At 41.3% G+C, this 15,420-nt stretch overlaps 1 protein-coding gene across 50 annotated transcripts in view; it reads right to left on the minus strand.

The window, feature by feature from the left end:
• Positions 1 to 15,420, minus strand: part of SVIL (supervillin) — a 147,357-nt gene that overhangs the window by 47,494 nt on the left and 84,443 nt on the right. For 9 of the 50 annotated variants that reach the window (XM_083466544.1, XM_083466535.1, XM_083466526.1 and 6 more), the window contains 10 exons: positions 13,844 to 13,901; positions 13,608 to 13,759; positions 11,575 to 12,232; positions 6,770 to 6,850; positions 4,104 to 4,961; positions 3,476 to 3,646; positions 2,877 to 2,911; positions 2,193 to 2,254; positions 1,399 to 1,538; positions 579 to 674 (listed from right to left, as the gene is read on the minus strand). In XM_083466544.1, coding sequence (XP_083322670.1) covers positions 579 to 674; positions 1,399 to 1,538; positions 2,193 to 2,254; positions 2,877 to 2,911; positions 3,476 to 3,646; positions 4,104 to 4,961; positions 6,770 to 6,850; positions 11,575 to 12,232; positions 13,608 to 13,759; positions 13,844 to 13,851 — 2,261 coding nt within the window. In that variant the 5' untranslated portion in view covers positions 13,852 to 13,901. Of the gene's footprint in view, positions 1 to 578; positions 675 to 1,398; positions 1,539 to 2,192; positions 2,255 to 2,876; positions 2,912 to 3,475; positions 3,647 to 4,103; positions 4,962 to 6,769; positions 6,854 to 11,574; positions 12,233 to 13,607; positions 13,760 to 13,843; positions 13,902 to 15,420 lie in introns of all 50 variants that reach the window. The other 41 variants (XM_083466543.1, XM_083466533.1, XM_083466523.1 and 38 more) reach the window with 12 other exon arrangements.

Genomic DNA, 15,420 nt, shown 5'->3' on the forward strand with positions numbered 1-15,420 from the left:
TCATATCTGACTTTGGGTCACAATAAAACAGCTACCCTTTGAGAAATCACAATTCTCCTATGGTTTTTCTACAGTGTTATTTCCCAATGCTGCCTTTTGCATCTCTTAACTTTAAAATCACAAAATGCAACAGAAACAAGCAAAGAAATTTGTGCTTACACCTATAGGTGGTGCAATTTCTCATCCTTCCATTAATTCAGCAAATTGTTAGAAGTGGAGAGAAACAGAGGAGGGTGCAAGTTGCGGTATCAGAAAACACCTGGCTTTTTCACTTTTATTTGAGACACAACAAATGTCTTTGCTCAGCTTTTTAACATGCAAAGTTCTTCTGCATTTGAGAAATGCGCCTTCTAAAACAAGGCAGTGCACTTAATTGGAAAGGTCCTGAATCAAACACTCAACAGGCAAAGAAGTCTATTGTTCTATCAGTCAAACACAGAAAGAGGACAAGAACAAACGACGTTCTTAAAAGTTCCACCAAATTGCTTGGAACACTTAAGACACTCGGGTTTTATGGATGCATTTGCTAGCAATGACCCTTGTGCTCCCTGTAACATGCAAGTCGTCTCCCCCAGTACCTGGTAGGATGTACAGTGCTCTTAACTACAGTGGGATTAGGTATTCTTGCCACTATAGAATGGGTATTCACAGTACGCAAGGCAGGGATAGGTTCACTTTAAAAAAATAGCCAAGGGAAGGAAAATGCACAAGAAGAGAGAGAGAAGAGAATAGCATTAAGAAAAAACATACAGTTTGAACCACATAAACAAACCAATAGTAATTCCCCCCATTTAAAATAATTGGACATTTTTAAAAATAAAATTGCATTGTTGATCCCATAAAATATTTGAAAGAAGATGGTCAAGGACATCCTGATTTTCTATAAAAATGAATCATTTTCATATGCATTTTACTTTTTTAAAAATAAAATAAAAAATCTTGGCTGCAGGGCAGCAGCATTGGTGCTCTGAAAGAAAGTTACAAGATGTACAAAAGCACTGGATATAATTAATTAATGTGATGATGCACAGGTCTAGAAGTCTTCTAGATTTTTTGTAAGATTCAGCAGCTTAATTGTGCAGGGCTCAAGGCAAGAAATCTGTTTCACTTGGCTTATAAGCCAGAACTGCAATTAACTCCTCCCTTACCATCTTTCATCTATTGCTTCATAAGCTTATATTGCTCATGCATTTTGTGTTGCTCCATTATCCCTTTCCTCCAAAAGCAGCTAGAAAGATATTCCCTCTGGCATACATTTCTCAAGGAAGCTATTCCTTAGCAACAAGCCTTTTTCCTTATTACCAAGCCATAGGCACTTAATGAATGGGAATTTAGAGCTCCATTAAAAAAAAACACAACCCAGTGGAATAGCAGGCCTAACACATTTCCAAGACTTACGTAGCTGCAATGACCACTTCTTCGGTGGTAATGGGCTGCGTGCGTGACCTATCCTGCATTCGCCTTAGCCTTCTTTCCACCGCAGAATTCCTTGAATGTGGCTTCGGGAAACTCTTCCCGTCAAACGACTTTTCCATTTCCTAGAACCAGATGCACACCAGAACCATCAGGTTAACGGAAAGGAAGACTCCCAAATCAAGAGGGTGATAGGCTTGTCGCTCAGTTCAGAAGAGGGTTGTACAGTGGAACAATGGAAGCTGCCGTATACTGAGTCTGCCATTTGGACCATCTGCCATTGGGTCCACCTAGCTCAGGATAATCAGTGCTGAATAGCAGCAACTCTCTAATGTTTCAGACAGGGGTCTCTGCCAGTCTTCCCTGGAGATGCAATGGATTGCATTTGGGACCTTCTGCACACAAAGCAGATGCTCTACCACCTTCTGTGACACCTATGCACCAACTCCCAATGGCTACACTGGCTGGTGATTGATGGGAGCTGAGCAATGCCTGGATGGCCATAGCTTCCCCATCCCTGCCCACTCACTCATTTGCCTCCTACACACTTGTGGCCTAACTCCTTCTAGTGCAACACATGAAGCTGCTTTATACTGCCCTCAAGCCAGTGGGGGCATCTAGCTCAATATTGTCCACATTGACTAGCAGTGGTTGTTCAGGGGTCTCTGCCAGCCCTGTCCGAAGCTTGAACCTGGGACACTCTGCACGCAGAGCTCTGACACTGAGGTGTGTCCCTTCTGCAGACTGAAATGGTGAGGGAAGACAAGGAGGACACTTACCCTGAATAGCAACCTCTTTGCCGCAACACTCAGCTTGGCTCGCTCGTCCACTTTCTCCTCATCTACAGATAATAAAGAAGATTACATTACATGACATATCTTTAGATAAATCCAAGAGATTCTCAATTTTTAACACCCCCCCACACACGTAAATAACCCAGGAACACAACTGACAAAAAGGTACATCAAGAAAGTGAAGGTCTGTTCGGTTCTGGGCAAGACAGTAACATCGCTTTTTAATGAGCATCTTAGCTGCAGAATGTTATATAGTGCAATTTTAAGAGAGTCAGAGAATTGCTCTTTCCTGGCAGTTGTAAGGGGTTTTCATATCCATAATTTTCAGTCAAAAGAGGTTATATTCTGGTATTTGTTTGTCATTTATGCTGAAGATAATGAAACTACTTACTTCCTAGCCAGAAGATCTGAAAACCACCCTTGTGACCCAGAAAACCTGCTTATTTTCTCCATTCCCTCGTAACACTGCCTTCATTTATTCTCCCTTCCCATTGCCTCTTTTTGTGCTGTTATCTAGATTGCAAGCCCCTCTGGGCAGGGATTCATTTCACCTCTGAGGCTGAGGGGGAGTCAAATTTGGTCAAGGTGTCACTAGCCTGCCACTAAAGGCTGATAGGTAAAATATGAAAATTTACCCATAAAAGAGCATGGCGAGAAAAAAAATCTTACCTTCAGGAGCTGGCATTTCTGGACTGAATACAGACCTATGGGGATTTTACAAAAGAAAATATCATTATGAGTTGGAAATAAAAATTGCAATAAAAATCCCTAAGCCTAATCTGGTTCAAGAGGGACAGCAAATAGGTTGCAAATGGGGAAAAAAGGTTTTTCAAGTTACAATAGTGTTTCATTTACAATGACCCTTAAAAAGCAAGAAGGCAAGCAATGCCAGCCAGGTGTAAGTTGCATGAAGGAGAATGATGTCAACTAAAATAAAAATAAAAGTAGTCAGAACTTCAAATATTCTGCCAATGGTTACACACAGCACTGACTTTTGGCTTAAAGCCTATGAATTGTTCCCCTTTCACCTTAAAACATATAACATAAGTAAATGTATTTCTGCTCAGAGTTGTGTGATAAACAGCCTTTAGAGTAAATATTGAACTTTTTATTTCAAAAATTAAAAATAGACACCTTGAACTACATTGCCACCTTATCTGAATTAATATTTATGTTGAGTTGCATTTTTCCCAAAGACTACTTTTATTACTGCCAGCTGTCATTCTAAATAATGCTGCTCCAGTGCGCTGTGCCATACAAATGCCTACCTATCTGTTTCCTTTCGCTCTGCTGAAGTTATAGGTTGAGTCCTAAATCTCTCGGAAGTCTTTCTACTTTCCCCAGGAGAAAAATAGCGCCTTGGCCTTCGTGACCCTCTTTCGTGTTCAGCACTGGCAGACAAATCAGTACCTGATGTTGGCATCTCAAACTGAGATTCACTTTTTTTAAAAAACCACATCAGAAAGTGCAAAGAAAGGAAACAAAGAATTAGGATGGGGAAAGAGGGAAGGGAGAGAGAGAGAGAGAGAGAGAGAGAGAGAGAGAGAGAGAGAGAGAGAGATATGAAGGACAAATATAAAGCATCCCACCAAATCAGTCCATTATCAATCACTCTGCATGCTCCTGGAAAACCATGCACAGAAAAGTAAAAAGTCATTCCATTCCAGCTGCCCCAACATCAGAACTTGCACTAAGCAAGCAGAAGCACAAACGAACAAGAGAATTCAGGACAACTCCGCCTCCAAGACACACTAGATGGGAACGGACTCGTGTGTTTGAAGTGCTGCAGAACGCAACTGATGTTGAGTTTGGGGTGCTATTTTATGCCAAGGACGTGCAAGTGTCACACCAAATTAAAAAAATATATACACATATATATTCAGAAACGTCACCTACAGTTCAGGTTTCTTGCAGGCATTGGCAGTTTCCAAAAAGGCATTACGGAGTTGGGCAACAGAGACTTTTGTGTCAACCATGGCAATCTCACCATTGGGGATCTTGGCTTCAGTGCTCTGAAACTCCATTGCATTCTTTGCAACATGCTCCTTACTTTTAAAAACTTCTAATTTAGGTGAACCACTATAATCAGAAAATGAGCGAGTAAGGAGCTTATGCTTCACTGGAGTCTCTTCCCGAGCCTGAACTCTCCCTTTAGCACTCTGTAGGTACACAACTCTTTCGCTCCTCTCAACGTTCTCCTGAGTCTTCACCTGAGGTCCAGGCATCCATTGCATACATCGCTCCAGCTCTTTCTCAGGTTCCACGTTCCTTGGCTGGCCAATTGCCAGTTTCTCAAATTCATCTCCTCTGCTCAACCTACGGTTCTCTGAAGTCAAAGTTGGCTGCCTTTCCTTCTCTGCCTCCAAACTGGAGTAAGTGAGCTTCGATGAAGATCCATGATTCTGATGCAAGTCACTTCTTTCATCATCCATCTTCGCATCTTCTGGGAATCTGGTTATGAACGCTACATTTGCCGGCCCAGGGAGGTTATGAACAGGGCTGCTTTCTGGTTCTTCGGCTGCCACCGGTTTAGCTATATGAGCGATTCCAGCAGGCTGAACATAGCCATGTGTTGGTTGGCAGGCCAAGCCAAGAGGCTGATTGGCAACCCTATGGAAAGCAGACGTTTCTGACTGAAGAGGCACGAAATTAACAGGCACTGGGCGAAACTTTCTTTGAGTCACAGTGTCTGCTGGAAGTTCAGGGCTTGAACGGGCACTTTCCTCTTTCACCAGTTTCTCTCTAACTTTTACTCTTTAAGAAAGAAAAATGGATTAAAAAAAATGTGGGACAGTTGTAACTAAGCCAGAGAGGAGGGGGGAAACACATGCACCTAGTTTGGGGAAATCCAGCAACATCAAGTTTTAAGCATCAAATTAAACTAGACTAAACTAGTGTGGGAAATCTGAGAACCTTCCTAACAAGTGCCCTTTGCCCAATCTGATGTCAGAGAGGATCAAGACATGGATTTCAGCATAGTCATTTTTCTGTCCACTTCTATTTTCGTGCGTTGTGCTGAACAATTTAGTCAGTTGTGTTCAATTGGCTGATGAGGAAATGCAATTAAGTATGCCCAAATGAAGAATAAATAGAATTTGGGTTTTTGTCTAGCTACTTATATTACTATTTTTTTAAAAAAAAAAATTCCAAAAAATAACAACACTGGCACTTGTCCACCTTTACAGTGGAAAAAAGGGTGGCTCCCTTAACATGTTTCTTTTGTTAAAAAAAAAAAGCAGCTGAGAACACATTATAAGAAAAACATGTAGAAAAAAGAGAAATACTCCATTTGAATTATAACCAGTGAGGAAATGTTCTAAACAGAGATGGAGAGCAGAGGCAACTGAATCTTGACATGTAACCTGAGAGCCAATACTCTTAGATATTTGTTTTATTTGTGAAAGATTCATGCCTCTCCCTTTGCAAAATGCACAAGAAGTGTGAAACAGAAAAAGGGAGGCTCCCGCTTATGTATGTTTTGCTGAAATATGCAGCAATTTGAAAGTGTGCGCACCATGAAAGGGGGAGACTGTATTTTATACTCTGCTACCGATACCTTAGAACAAAATATATCCTAAGCAGAGGATCTGAGAAAGAAATTCAAGTGTAAAACAAGCCGTGATCACCTGACCAGGACCAGTACATTTGCTCATTCACACTAAGTCATGTTTTGGTTTAGTGTTGTGTGCAAACAAGGTATATATGTTAGAGAAAAAGGAAGTGGAGTGTACAACTGATACCAAACTCCTTGTTGGATAGGGCCTCTCAATCATAGCTGAGCCTATTCTATGTAACATTTGACACATTACCTTTTTAAAGGAACTGTTACTAATACCAAGTGTTCATACACCACATTATTAGCAAACCAAGTTCTCATTTAAAGTATGTTGCACAGCACTAAACAATCAGAATTTTGCTATAGTCTGTTTTTAACCACCAGATTTAGGAATACTTCCTTGCCTGCTCACTAGAGACCCACTTTTTGGAAGGACAACTCATCCCTTTATGAGAACTACTTTATGTAAACATGCAAGCTGCTCACAGCTCCAAAGACAAGCTAATGTATTAACTATACACTTTTTTGTATCTTCACATTCAGGGAAACCACTCAGTAAGGGGCAAAAGTTTCTGCATTCAGTGCTTGCAACATTTCCCAGGCTAGTATTCTGTTGCACTTCAGATTGCAAGGCAGGAGAAACAGGTTAATGACAGGCCAAAAGGCAAGACCTGAGTTTAGCCAGTGCCACTATGTTTACACCTGTGGAGCAAACATTAAGGGCATTTCTAGTGCTTCCTACCAGAACATCAATTAGTTGTAAGTGACAAAAAGGAAGACACATAAATTGTCCAGCGGGTGGGGAGGTGGGAGAGAGGGCAGGGGCAGAAGGAAGGTTTCATTAGAGCAGAAATTAAAAACAGAAATTGTATTTTATTTTTTTATCCACTGCCATTAAAGGGTGCCAACAACATTTGTTAAAATGATAGTGGGGGAAGGAAAAGGAGAAAGGAAGTTAACAGTCCAATTATTATTATTTAAGCCACACAGCTGCATGGTAGGATACCTGGAGGGCCAGCTGATAAGTGAAGGTGTATCCCCATCCGAATCTTTCTGAAGAAACCAATCAGGTTTTGTTTTCCCTGCACTACTATAGAAAATAGAGCTTCAGAATTTTTTTCTGGCAATACGTCAATGCATGCACACAAAACCCTCCTGTTTCCCCCCACTTCCTTAAACAGTTTCTTCATTATTCACTGAAGGTATTTGGCTTATAAATGTAAGAGGCAGGCTTGTAGCTTTAGAATACGTAGCTGCATGTGAATACAACTAGGAACATATCCACAATATGCGCAGAAAAAGCTAAACCTCTCTTGAGACAAATATGCTCTCAATACAGACTGCTACTACACCCAGATGTGGATATTTTTTGGTTTTTTTGTAGCTACACATTCAACTCATTTTTCTTCTGGTTCGATATTTAATGCAAGAAAATATTCCTAAGAAACTAAAGTGTAACATGGTCAAATTAACAAATGATGCATTGTCTTAATGAAATTAGTTTAGACCTGCTTTTTGTTTGTTTAAAGAGAAGTTTATCCTGAATTTTCATTTTAAATGTAGGGTGAGAAGTTATATTGAGAGAAAAGGGAAAGTTATAAAGAGATTTAATAAAGAAGTCAAAACTTTTAAAAAAGAATTTCATTGAAACATCTATTCTGATGCCTCACCCCATCTTATAACTTCTCTCGGTTCATTTTTTTTATTTGTATTTTTTCAAAATAAATGAACTTGTTCATAGGCTTTGAAGAACCTGGACTTGGTAAGCCAGATTCAGAAGCCACTTACCACTGTTCCTGTTTTAGATGTAACAGGAAGCTATGCTGAACTGGCTTCCTAGTCTGTTTGCTCATGTGAAAGGAAAAAGCAAAGTGACTGCAGGTTCAAGCCGTTTGGGCAAATCCTGGTTTATAAAGCCAGGATTTGATTGCATGAACAATGCCTTAGTCCTTCATCACTTCAATGAAAGCAGTGAGAAATGTACAATAAATCAATATTTAATGGTAATGATTGAAAACTGCAAGTTTTTATTAAAATGCACACATTAAAACCCTAGCATCACCTTGAAAATTTGCTACTTCAGACCAGACTCTTGGAATAAATACTTGTTCCTGACACTGGTGAAAGGCAAGTTGAGTCAATATTCAAAGTCAGCCACAAACTGCACCAAGAAACTAGGGGGGAAAGGAGGGAAGCAATGACACTGGAACCTTTCCCAAACATCAGCATTCCTAGCCCAAGAAGCTGCCAGGATCTAGATAGGTATGGAAGCTGGAGAGTTTGATGCCAGAGTGAACTAGCTTAATCTTTATCACAGAGGAGCTTTAGCTAGAGTCACAGTGACCTGACATGTAGCCCAAAATGGAAAGAATGAGGAAGCTGGCAGCATTAATCCCAATGAGAGAGACCTGGTCCAGATCTGCTTAATGTACTCTGCTATTTTGATCTATGCTAAAGCTCCAGAATATAAAAGCATACTTTAACTTGAAATAGTGAGTTCAGTTTCTGTGTATGCATATGCACACATGTGAACATGCATATGCATGCACACACATGTACACTTTTTGGAAGAATGTGTGCAAAAGACGCAGGTGCAATGCAAAGAACTAAAGATAAGGAAATACTGGGAGTGAGTTTAACACACATATTCTCTGGGCCCAAAAGGCAAAAATGAAATGGTATTTCAATAAGACTAAGTAAGTTCCATCTCTAACTACATTTCATTACTCTTATCTGTACCTGGAGTGACAGGATGTCTACCTCTTTCATGGTTTTCCCCTGCATTGTTCCCAACAACATGTTCACCTGTTTTGATTTTCAGGTCAACAGCAGGGAAAAGGGAAACATTGTTTCCCTCAAAGTCCAATTAAAGGTCCAAACATCTGCCTTTCCTTGGAAGGCATTTGCTGCCATTGTTTGCCCTATCTGCTGCTGTGCCCAATTAAAGGCCTTTTATGCCCAGTGATCGCAGTCAATCAGCGATCACATAGTAAAAATGATGCTCACAATGCTATAGAACCAATCACGTTTGGTTCATCCTGATGTAGCCATGATTCTTGAATAAGCAACCACTTTCATCTGTTTTAACATAAGAGCAGCTCTCCAGAATTGGACCAAAGCCCAGTATAATCCAGCACCCCATTTCTCACATTGGCCAGGTGACGCCCATGGGAAGGTCACAAGCAAGTACAAGAGCTTGCTTCTTCATTAAAAAAGAAACCTGCAAGAAGAATTTTGGCGTATCCTTAATAAAAATCTCTACTCATATACAGAAGCTGTTGGCTGAAATCCCTTGGAAGAACGCCCTTTACCCTGGATACTGATACTTTTAGTGTGGAAAAATAAGAAAGACAAGTTGATCAAAGGAAATACATGTTGGATAGGAAAGATCCTAGTTCTGTCTAAGATGGAGACGCAAAGAGCCATGATTGCTCTTTGAAGTTTGCAGGAGAGAAACAAAGGAAAGATGCCTCCTCTCTCAAGGTGAGACTGAGAGGAGGGGGAAGTAGGATTTTAGGTCAGCAACCCTGACAATGCCAGTCTAGCATCTGAACAGTTTAGGTCATAAAGACAGACTGGGAAGCTTGGAGGTTCCTCTATCTACTTTCTCCCCATGCAAATCCCATCAGCTTTACTGCAAGCTGAGTTGCATCCAAAGGCTTCCAACAGTACTTGAGTAGCTACATTACTGCATAACATAGCTGTCAACTTTCCCCTTTTCTTGTGAGGAATCCTATTCAGAATAAGGGAATATCCCTTTAAAAAAGGGAAACGTTGACAGATATGCTGCGTAATTACATAAAATGTAAGTGACCCCATGGAAGCAACGTTGGAGGAGGTGGTTAGTAGCCCTGTCACCCCAGATACACATGAAGGGGCCCTAAAACCCTGAAAAACCACCACAGATATAATTACTTTCTCTTCATACTTCATTGGTACAGAAATTTAGATAAATTGCATTGCAAGCAGAATAGGCAAAACAATGACCAATTAAGAGCCATCACTTTTACCTCATCTCCGAATGCACGATAAAAATTAAATCCAAACAGGAAATGAATATAGGGCAACTGCAGAACAAGTTGGGAACTTAAAAGATTGCATTTGTTTGCTGCCAATTTTAGGTCCCTATTGAACATGATGAATTCTGAAATACATGATCCACTTCAACTGGGCGAACACACAGCATTTCTTCTGCCGATGGCAAAGGTGGTGTTTATAAAACAACATTTAAAAAAATCTATAGAATCGGGAAGATTGCAGAACTCAACACTGAAACTAATTTTTATTCATGCAGCCAGAATCTTCCTTTGTCTTTAAAAAGCTTCCCAAGGGGGCTTTCATTTAGTGGGCTGACACAGGTTTCATTTGAATCTAGGACAGGAACATATATTGGAGGTTGGGTTGAGAGACAGACCTTATTACAATCTCTACAATGTAGAATTTGTTACAGCATCCTTCCAATAAGTCTATGTATTTGAGTGTGTGACACTGCGAGCTACTTTGGTTGTTCCCTTCTCAATATTCAGCTTGGATTGATCTTTTTCTCATTGGTTTACAGTGTAACAAGGGCACCATTTGTGGTGGTTGGTCCTGATCAGCCAAGTTTGTTAATACACATGTAAAGCAATCAGTAGCTGCCTTCAAGCAACCTGTCTCTGCAGCAGCAGCAGCCTTTATCATCCAGTGTGGCTGAGCAGAGAGGCTTTCACAACTGTGCTCACCTCCTGCCAGTCACAGGCCTTTTCTTCCTCTTTTTCCATTAAAGTCTGTCTTTGGGTTTAAACTGCTCAGCAATCTTCTTCTCATTCATTCTCTCTCTCTCTCATCGCCATCAGTCAACATATTTGCCATGACAGATAGATGTGGGGTTTTTTATTGTTCTCTCTGTCCCATAATCTCTCTGAACGCTCCTTGAATATTGAGAGGGCTCGGGCCCCTAAAAAAAGACATGGGGGGGTGGGGTGGACTACTTTGGCTCCTAGGAGTTGTTGTGCCTGCATTCAGACATCCCAAACACCACCACAAGCAGCCAGTTATGTGGGGCAGAGATACACACACACCTGAAACACCAGAACACACTTTAGCTGCCCTTGATGTTACTGGGAGTGAGAAGGGAGAAAAGGGGACTTGGCTGCCATTATTTTGGAGATGGCCATGTACTTAATAAGGCATCACATGCTTTTGACGGTATGTTGTTTGCTGACAGAAAAATGCAACCTGAAACCCTCACATTCACTCACTTCGAACTGATATGCGGATTGTCTGAAATTTACATTGGGTTTTATCTGTGGTAACTGGAGGGTCTGCAGAATATTTGTTCTCCCTCCTCTCAAAATGGGTAAGTTCGTTTGTAAAGGTATTTGCCTTTTTAAAGACTCAAATGCTTTTCAGAATTCTTTCCCTCAATCTGCCCCCTATTTCTGCACTGACCTCAAAATTTTAGCAACTCTATTTGTACACCAGTACAACAACACCTGCTTTCTCGTTGGATTTCAACCATTCTTTCAAAGGCTGTTCCAAACATACAATCTATGCCATGCATAGATCTGTCTTGCTTATTTTTTTCCTTCCCAAAATCCTATATCCAATCTTGCTCTTATTCCTGCAACACTAGAAGTGCACTGTATGTGTCACTGTACTAACTCACATCTCTTGATGGGTAAACCTTGTGCCACTTGCTTCCTATCCAGTTTTCCCCTTATTGCCATCGTCACCTTCTAAGATTAAGACAATGTGAAGTCCTTGGAGCAGGTACCAAATACCAACAGTTGCTGACACTCTACAAAACAGCGACAGGAACAGCGTACTTACCCTAATCTGCTGTCGCTGAGGGAATGACTTGGTGAAGCTAGCTGCTTTGGTGAAGAAAGGGAAACCCTGCGAGTTTGCTTTGGCGAACTTGGCACTTCACTTAGGGAGGAGTCATGGCCGATATATGAGAAGGATGTGGAATTCTCTGATGCAGAGGGTAGATCGTGTCTGTTGCAACTAGGTTCTGGAGCTTCTCTCTCATTGTCCTCATTCAAATGCAGTTTTTCCCTTTCTGGAGAACTTGCCCTCTCAAGCACATAATTTTCCTTTGACTCCAAAGAAGCATTCCTCATCTCCTTAGTCTCTGTTCTCGCTGAGTACAGAGAACTATAATCTTTACTTTCATCCTCATTTTTCTCACTCTTTGGTACTCTCTTTTCAGCCACTTCTTGATCTTTCCTTGCCCTGGTGTATTTGGATAAATATTCTGAGTCCACATCCGAATCTATCGAAAGTCCGTATTTCTCAGCCAGCTGACGTCGTCTCTCCGCCTTGTACCTAGCTATCCTTTCCGCTTTGGACTCGGGTCCCTGGGAATCCATGACTGAAGGGCTGTAAGAAGGTGGCTTTGTTTTTCCTCCACTGGATTCTGCTTGGTATCTTGATCTAGGCTGATTCTCTACTGAGGAATCTGAAGTTTCTTCTTCATTTGATCTTCCTATAACAACACAGAATAATTATAACAGGCAGCTTTCCCAGTTTCTCTCTTTTTAAAGAAGTCCTACAAAGTTGTAGGTATTATCCTGACACTCATCCACTTCCGTATGACTTCCTTCCAGATGTCTTAGTATTCAACACAAGTTACAATGTTTGAAGCAGACATTAAGGAATCTACGGGCAAGTCTTTGGGCTTTCTATTCCGTCTCACTGTTTGCTAAAGAGAAAATGAAAAAAATAGGCTAGGGTGATGGCTTGCAGAGCCTGTAAATAGCCTTTGCCTCTGTTAATGGTGTTTTGGGTTAGGGAGCTCCCCACAGTTTGGTTAAAAAATGTCCTGGGTGGGACTGTGCATATTTGTGCCCCTGTCTCAAGGTTCAGAAGCATCCCTGGGCTGGCCCATCAGTCCCTTGAGCCTTAAAAATTCCCCTTAGGGGCATCCCTGGATAGCTCAGTTGCTTAGAGAATGGTAACATCATTCTGATAACACCAAGGTTGCTTGGGACAGATGGATATTCCTGCACCGCAAGGAGTTAGACTAGATCAGGCACCCCCAAACTTGGCCCTCCAGCTGTTCTCCCATCATCCCTGACCACTGGTCCTGTTAGCTATGGATGATGGGAGTTGTAGTCCCAAAACAGCTGGAAGGCTAGATGGTCCTCAGGGTTCCTTCCAACTTTACAATTCTAAGATTTTTATGATTTGTTTATCTCTTTGTAAACAGCAGTTGGTGTCCAGGACTTGGGGCTAAAAACAGAGGAAGTTTAAGTCTGGTTCAGTTAAACAACCTTAATAGAGAGAAATGAAAATTAGGAGTAACTTTAAAACTTGCAACTGCTGCCTGTTTCTTGAGCGTTTACCACAAATATTTGAAGTTACTCTTCAATTTCCAAACCAAGCTGTGGGGACTTCTCCCATTATTATACATCCTATCAAAATACAGTAGAGTTGCTTATAAGCTGTGTCTTTTATTTCAACCACATTACTTTTTAAATAGACTGCCCTGGGCTGATAAAATCCTGGATACATCGTGCAGTTGAGCATCCTCACTATTCACCGATTCTACAGATCCTTATGGTTAGCTATTTCTAAGCATGAGTTGCATTTAAAAACAAAACAAAAAACCTAGTACAGAAGAACCTAATAGTTGAACGGGCAAGAATTTGACTAAGCCCCTCTTAAAGTCACCTATTTTTCTATGTGCTAGCACACACTCCCAGAGAATAAAGACCCTTAAAATGTTTAAGGTATTTTATACCAGTTGCCCTTTAAAACATAAAGGAAATACAAGGATTCTATAGTACCTACTCATAGCCAGGCAGAGCTCCTACTAGCCCAAATCTGCTACAATACAATATTACAAATACGTTTCTTACTGAAGTGAGGACTATATGGATCTGTTGCACGCATATATCTTGGTGTATCTTCTTCTAGCAAACGATGGGTAACCAATCCTGGACAGTTTTGCAAAAGGACGGGCTGAGTGTCATTTTCAATTCCCTCTAAACGCCTAGCTATCCTTTCTTTCCTGGGGAAGATGAAAGCAAGAGGTTATGCCAGAAATACCCCCAAAGAACTGGAAATCTATCCTAAGGAGAAATATAGAATTTACCTTTTCATTTCCAAGGTATCCTGCCTGTTCGGTTCAAAGAGTTTTCTTAATTCGGAAACTGAAGCAAAACAAAACCCCATAAAATACTTATTAGAAATCTGCAACTATGCACTTTGTTAATGGAATGGTTTGCAGTTGTATTCTAGGTTAGTCATAAGCGTAGACCCACTGAAATTAATGCACAAGACTACTTGTAATTAATATCTGAGAAGTCAGATACAACCCTTGGATTTTTACAATACGGTTATTAGCAAACAGCAGATTAAGAAAAGTATTATGTAAAACTTTGGAAACCAGTAGAATACCAACATTATTCTCATTCCTGTTCAGGGTGTTTCTCAACCATGCATAATCATAAAACAACTTTTGGTAGAGGTGAGCCAGCTCGTGCTATGCAGCCACTTCCCTGATCTTAAAGAGCTTCTCTTTTGAAGTTACTAGAATTCTGTGTTCCTTCAGACAGCAGACATTCACAATTTTTATTTTATTTTTTAATTCATACTTCATGCTCAGTGGAGAAGCCATTATAAAGAAGGAGGCAGGAGCTCTTGCTTCAAAGGTACATTAACTCTACAAACCACAACTATTTTGCAGTATGCTAGCAAGCAGAAGCATTCCACAACCAGGGTGCCACCACTGAAAAGTCAGTGTTGCAGTCACAACCCATCTCACTTCTGCATAAGGTGGAATCAAGAGCAGGGCATATAAGGCAAATGTAGGTAGTGATGGAGCTTCATGCTCTGGCACCGGGGGCAGAGAACAGGCGTGGGCGTGGCTGGCAATCATCCTGGGGGCGTGGCACACTGCCTGCAGGGGTGTGGTGCACGTTCTGGGGGTGTGGCACATCAGCTGTGGGGGCGTGGCGCCCAGCAGTTGGGGGGGCAGCTGTGATGGCACCCCACCAGGTTCGTGGTGTGGGGGGGGCGATGCGCTCCCCCACCCCCCTCTTCCTCCGCCAGTGAATGTGGGCCAATGAACTTAAGGTAATAGTTGTTGTTGTTGTTACCATCTATTTTTTATTCATTTTGCAACAGCGTAAATAAAAACAAATAACACCCCAAGAGGAAACAGAAGTTTACATACAAAGTGGCAGCTGCTTTTGACACCATGGCTTGCACAGCTATGTTCATTCAGACTCTATCCAAAATCCTGATGAGAAAAATGCTGCGGAAGGCAGTCCGCAGGATCAGAGCAAAATCAGAAGCTGGCAAGTCAGGAAGAACACTGAGACCAGAGCTTGGAGAGGGGGAATCTTGTGGGTCATGAGTGGAGCAAACTGCATGGCTTTCACTCGCTTTTCACTCCCCAGTCCTGGTTAATTGACAGAACAATTTTACTGCTTGAACCACTAATGCACTGTATGCTTGGCAACTCTAAAGCTGACTTCAGCACAGGTTTTTAAGGGGGCCTTTGGAGAGTTATGCAGTCATTTCCCTTCAGGCCACAATTTTTAGGTACGTGTTTAAGAGCCGAGGACCTAAGCCACATAAATAACACCAACACATAGCCAACTCTTATTTAGGTGCAGGCCTAAGAGCATAAACTTCTTTTTATTGCCATCAATGGACCATCACCGT

The sequence above is a fragment of the Podarcis liolepis genome (genome assembly GCF_965112155.1).
Source record: "Podarcis liolepis genome assembly, chromosome: 12".
Taxonomy (NCBI): Eukaryota; Metazoa; Chordata; class Lepidosauria; order Squamata; family Lacertidae; genus Podarcis; species Podarcis liolepis.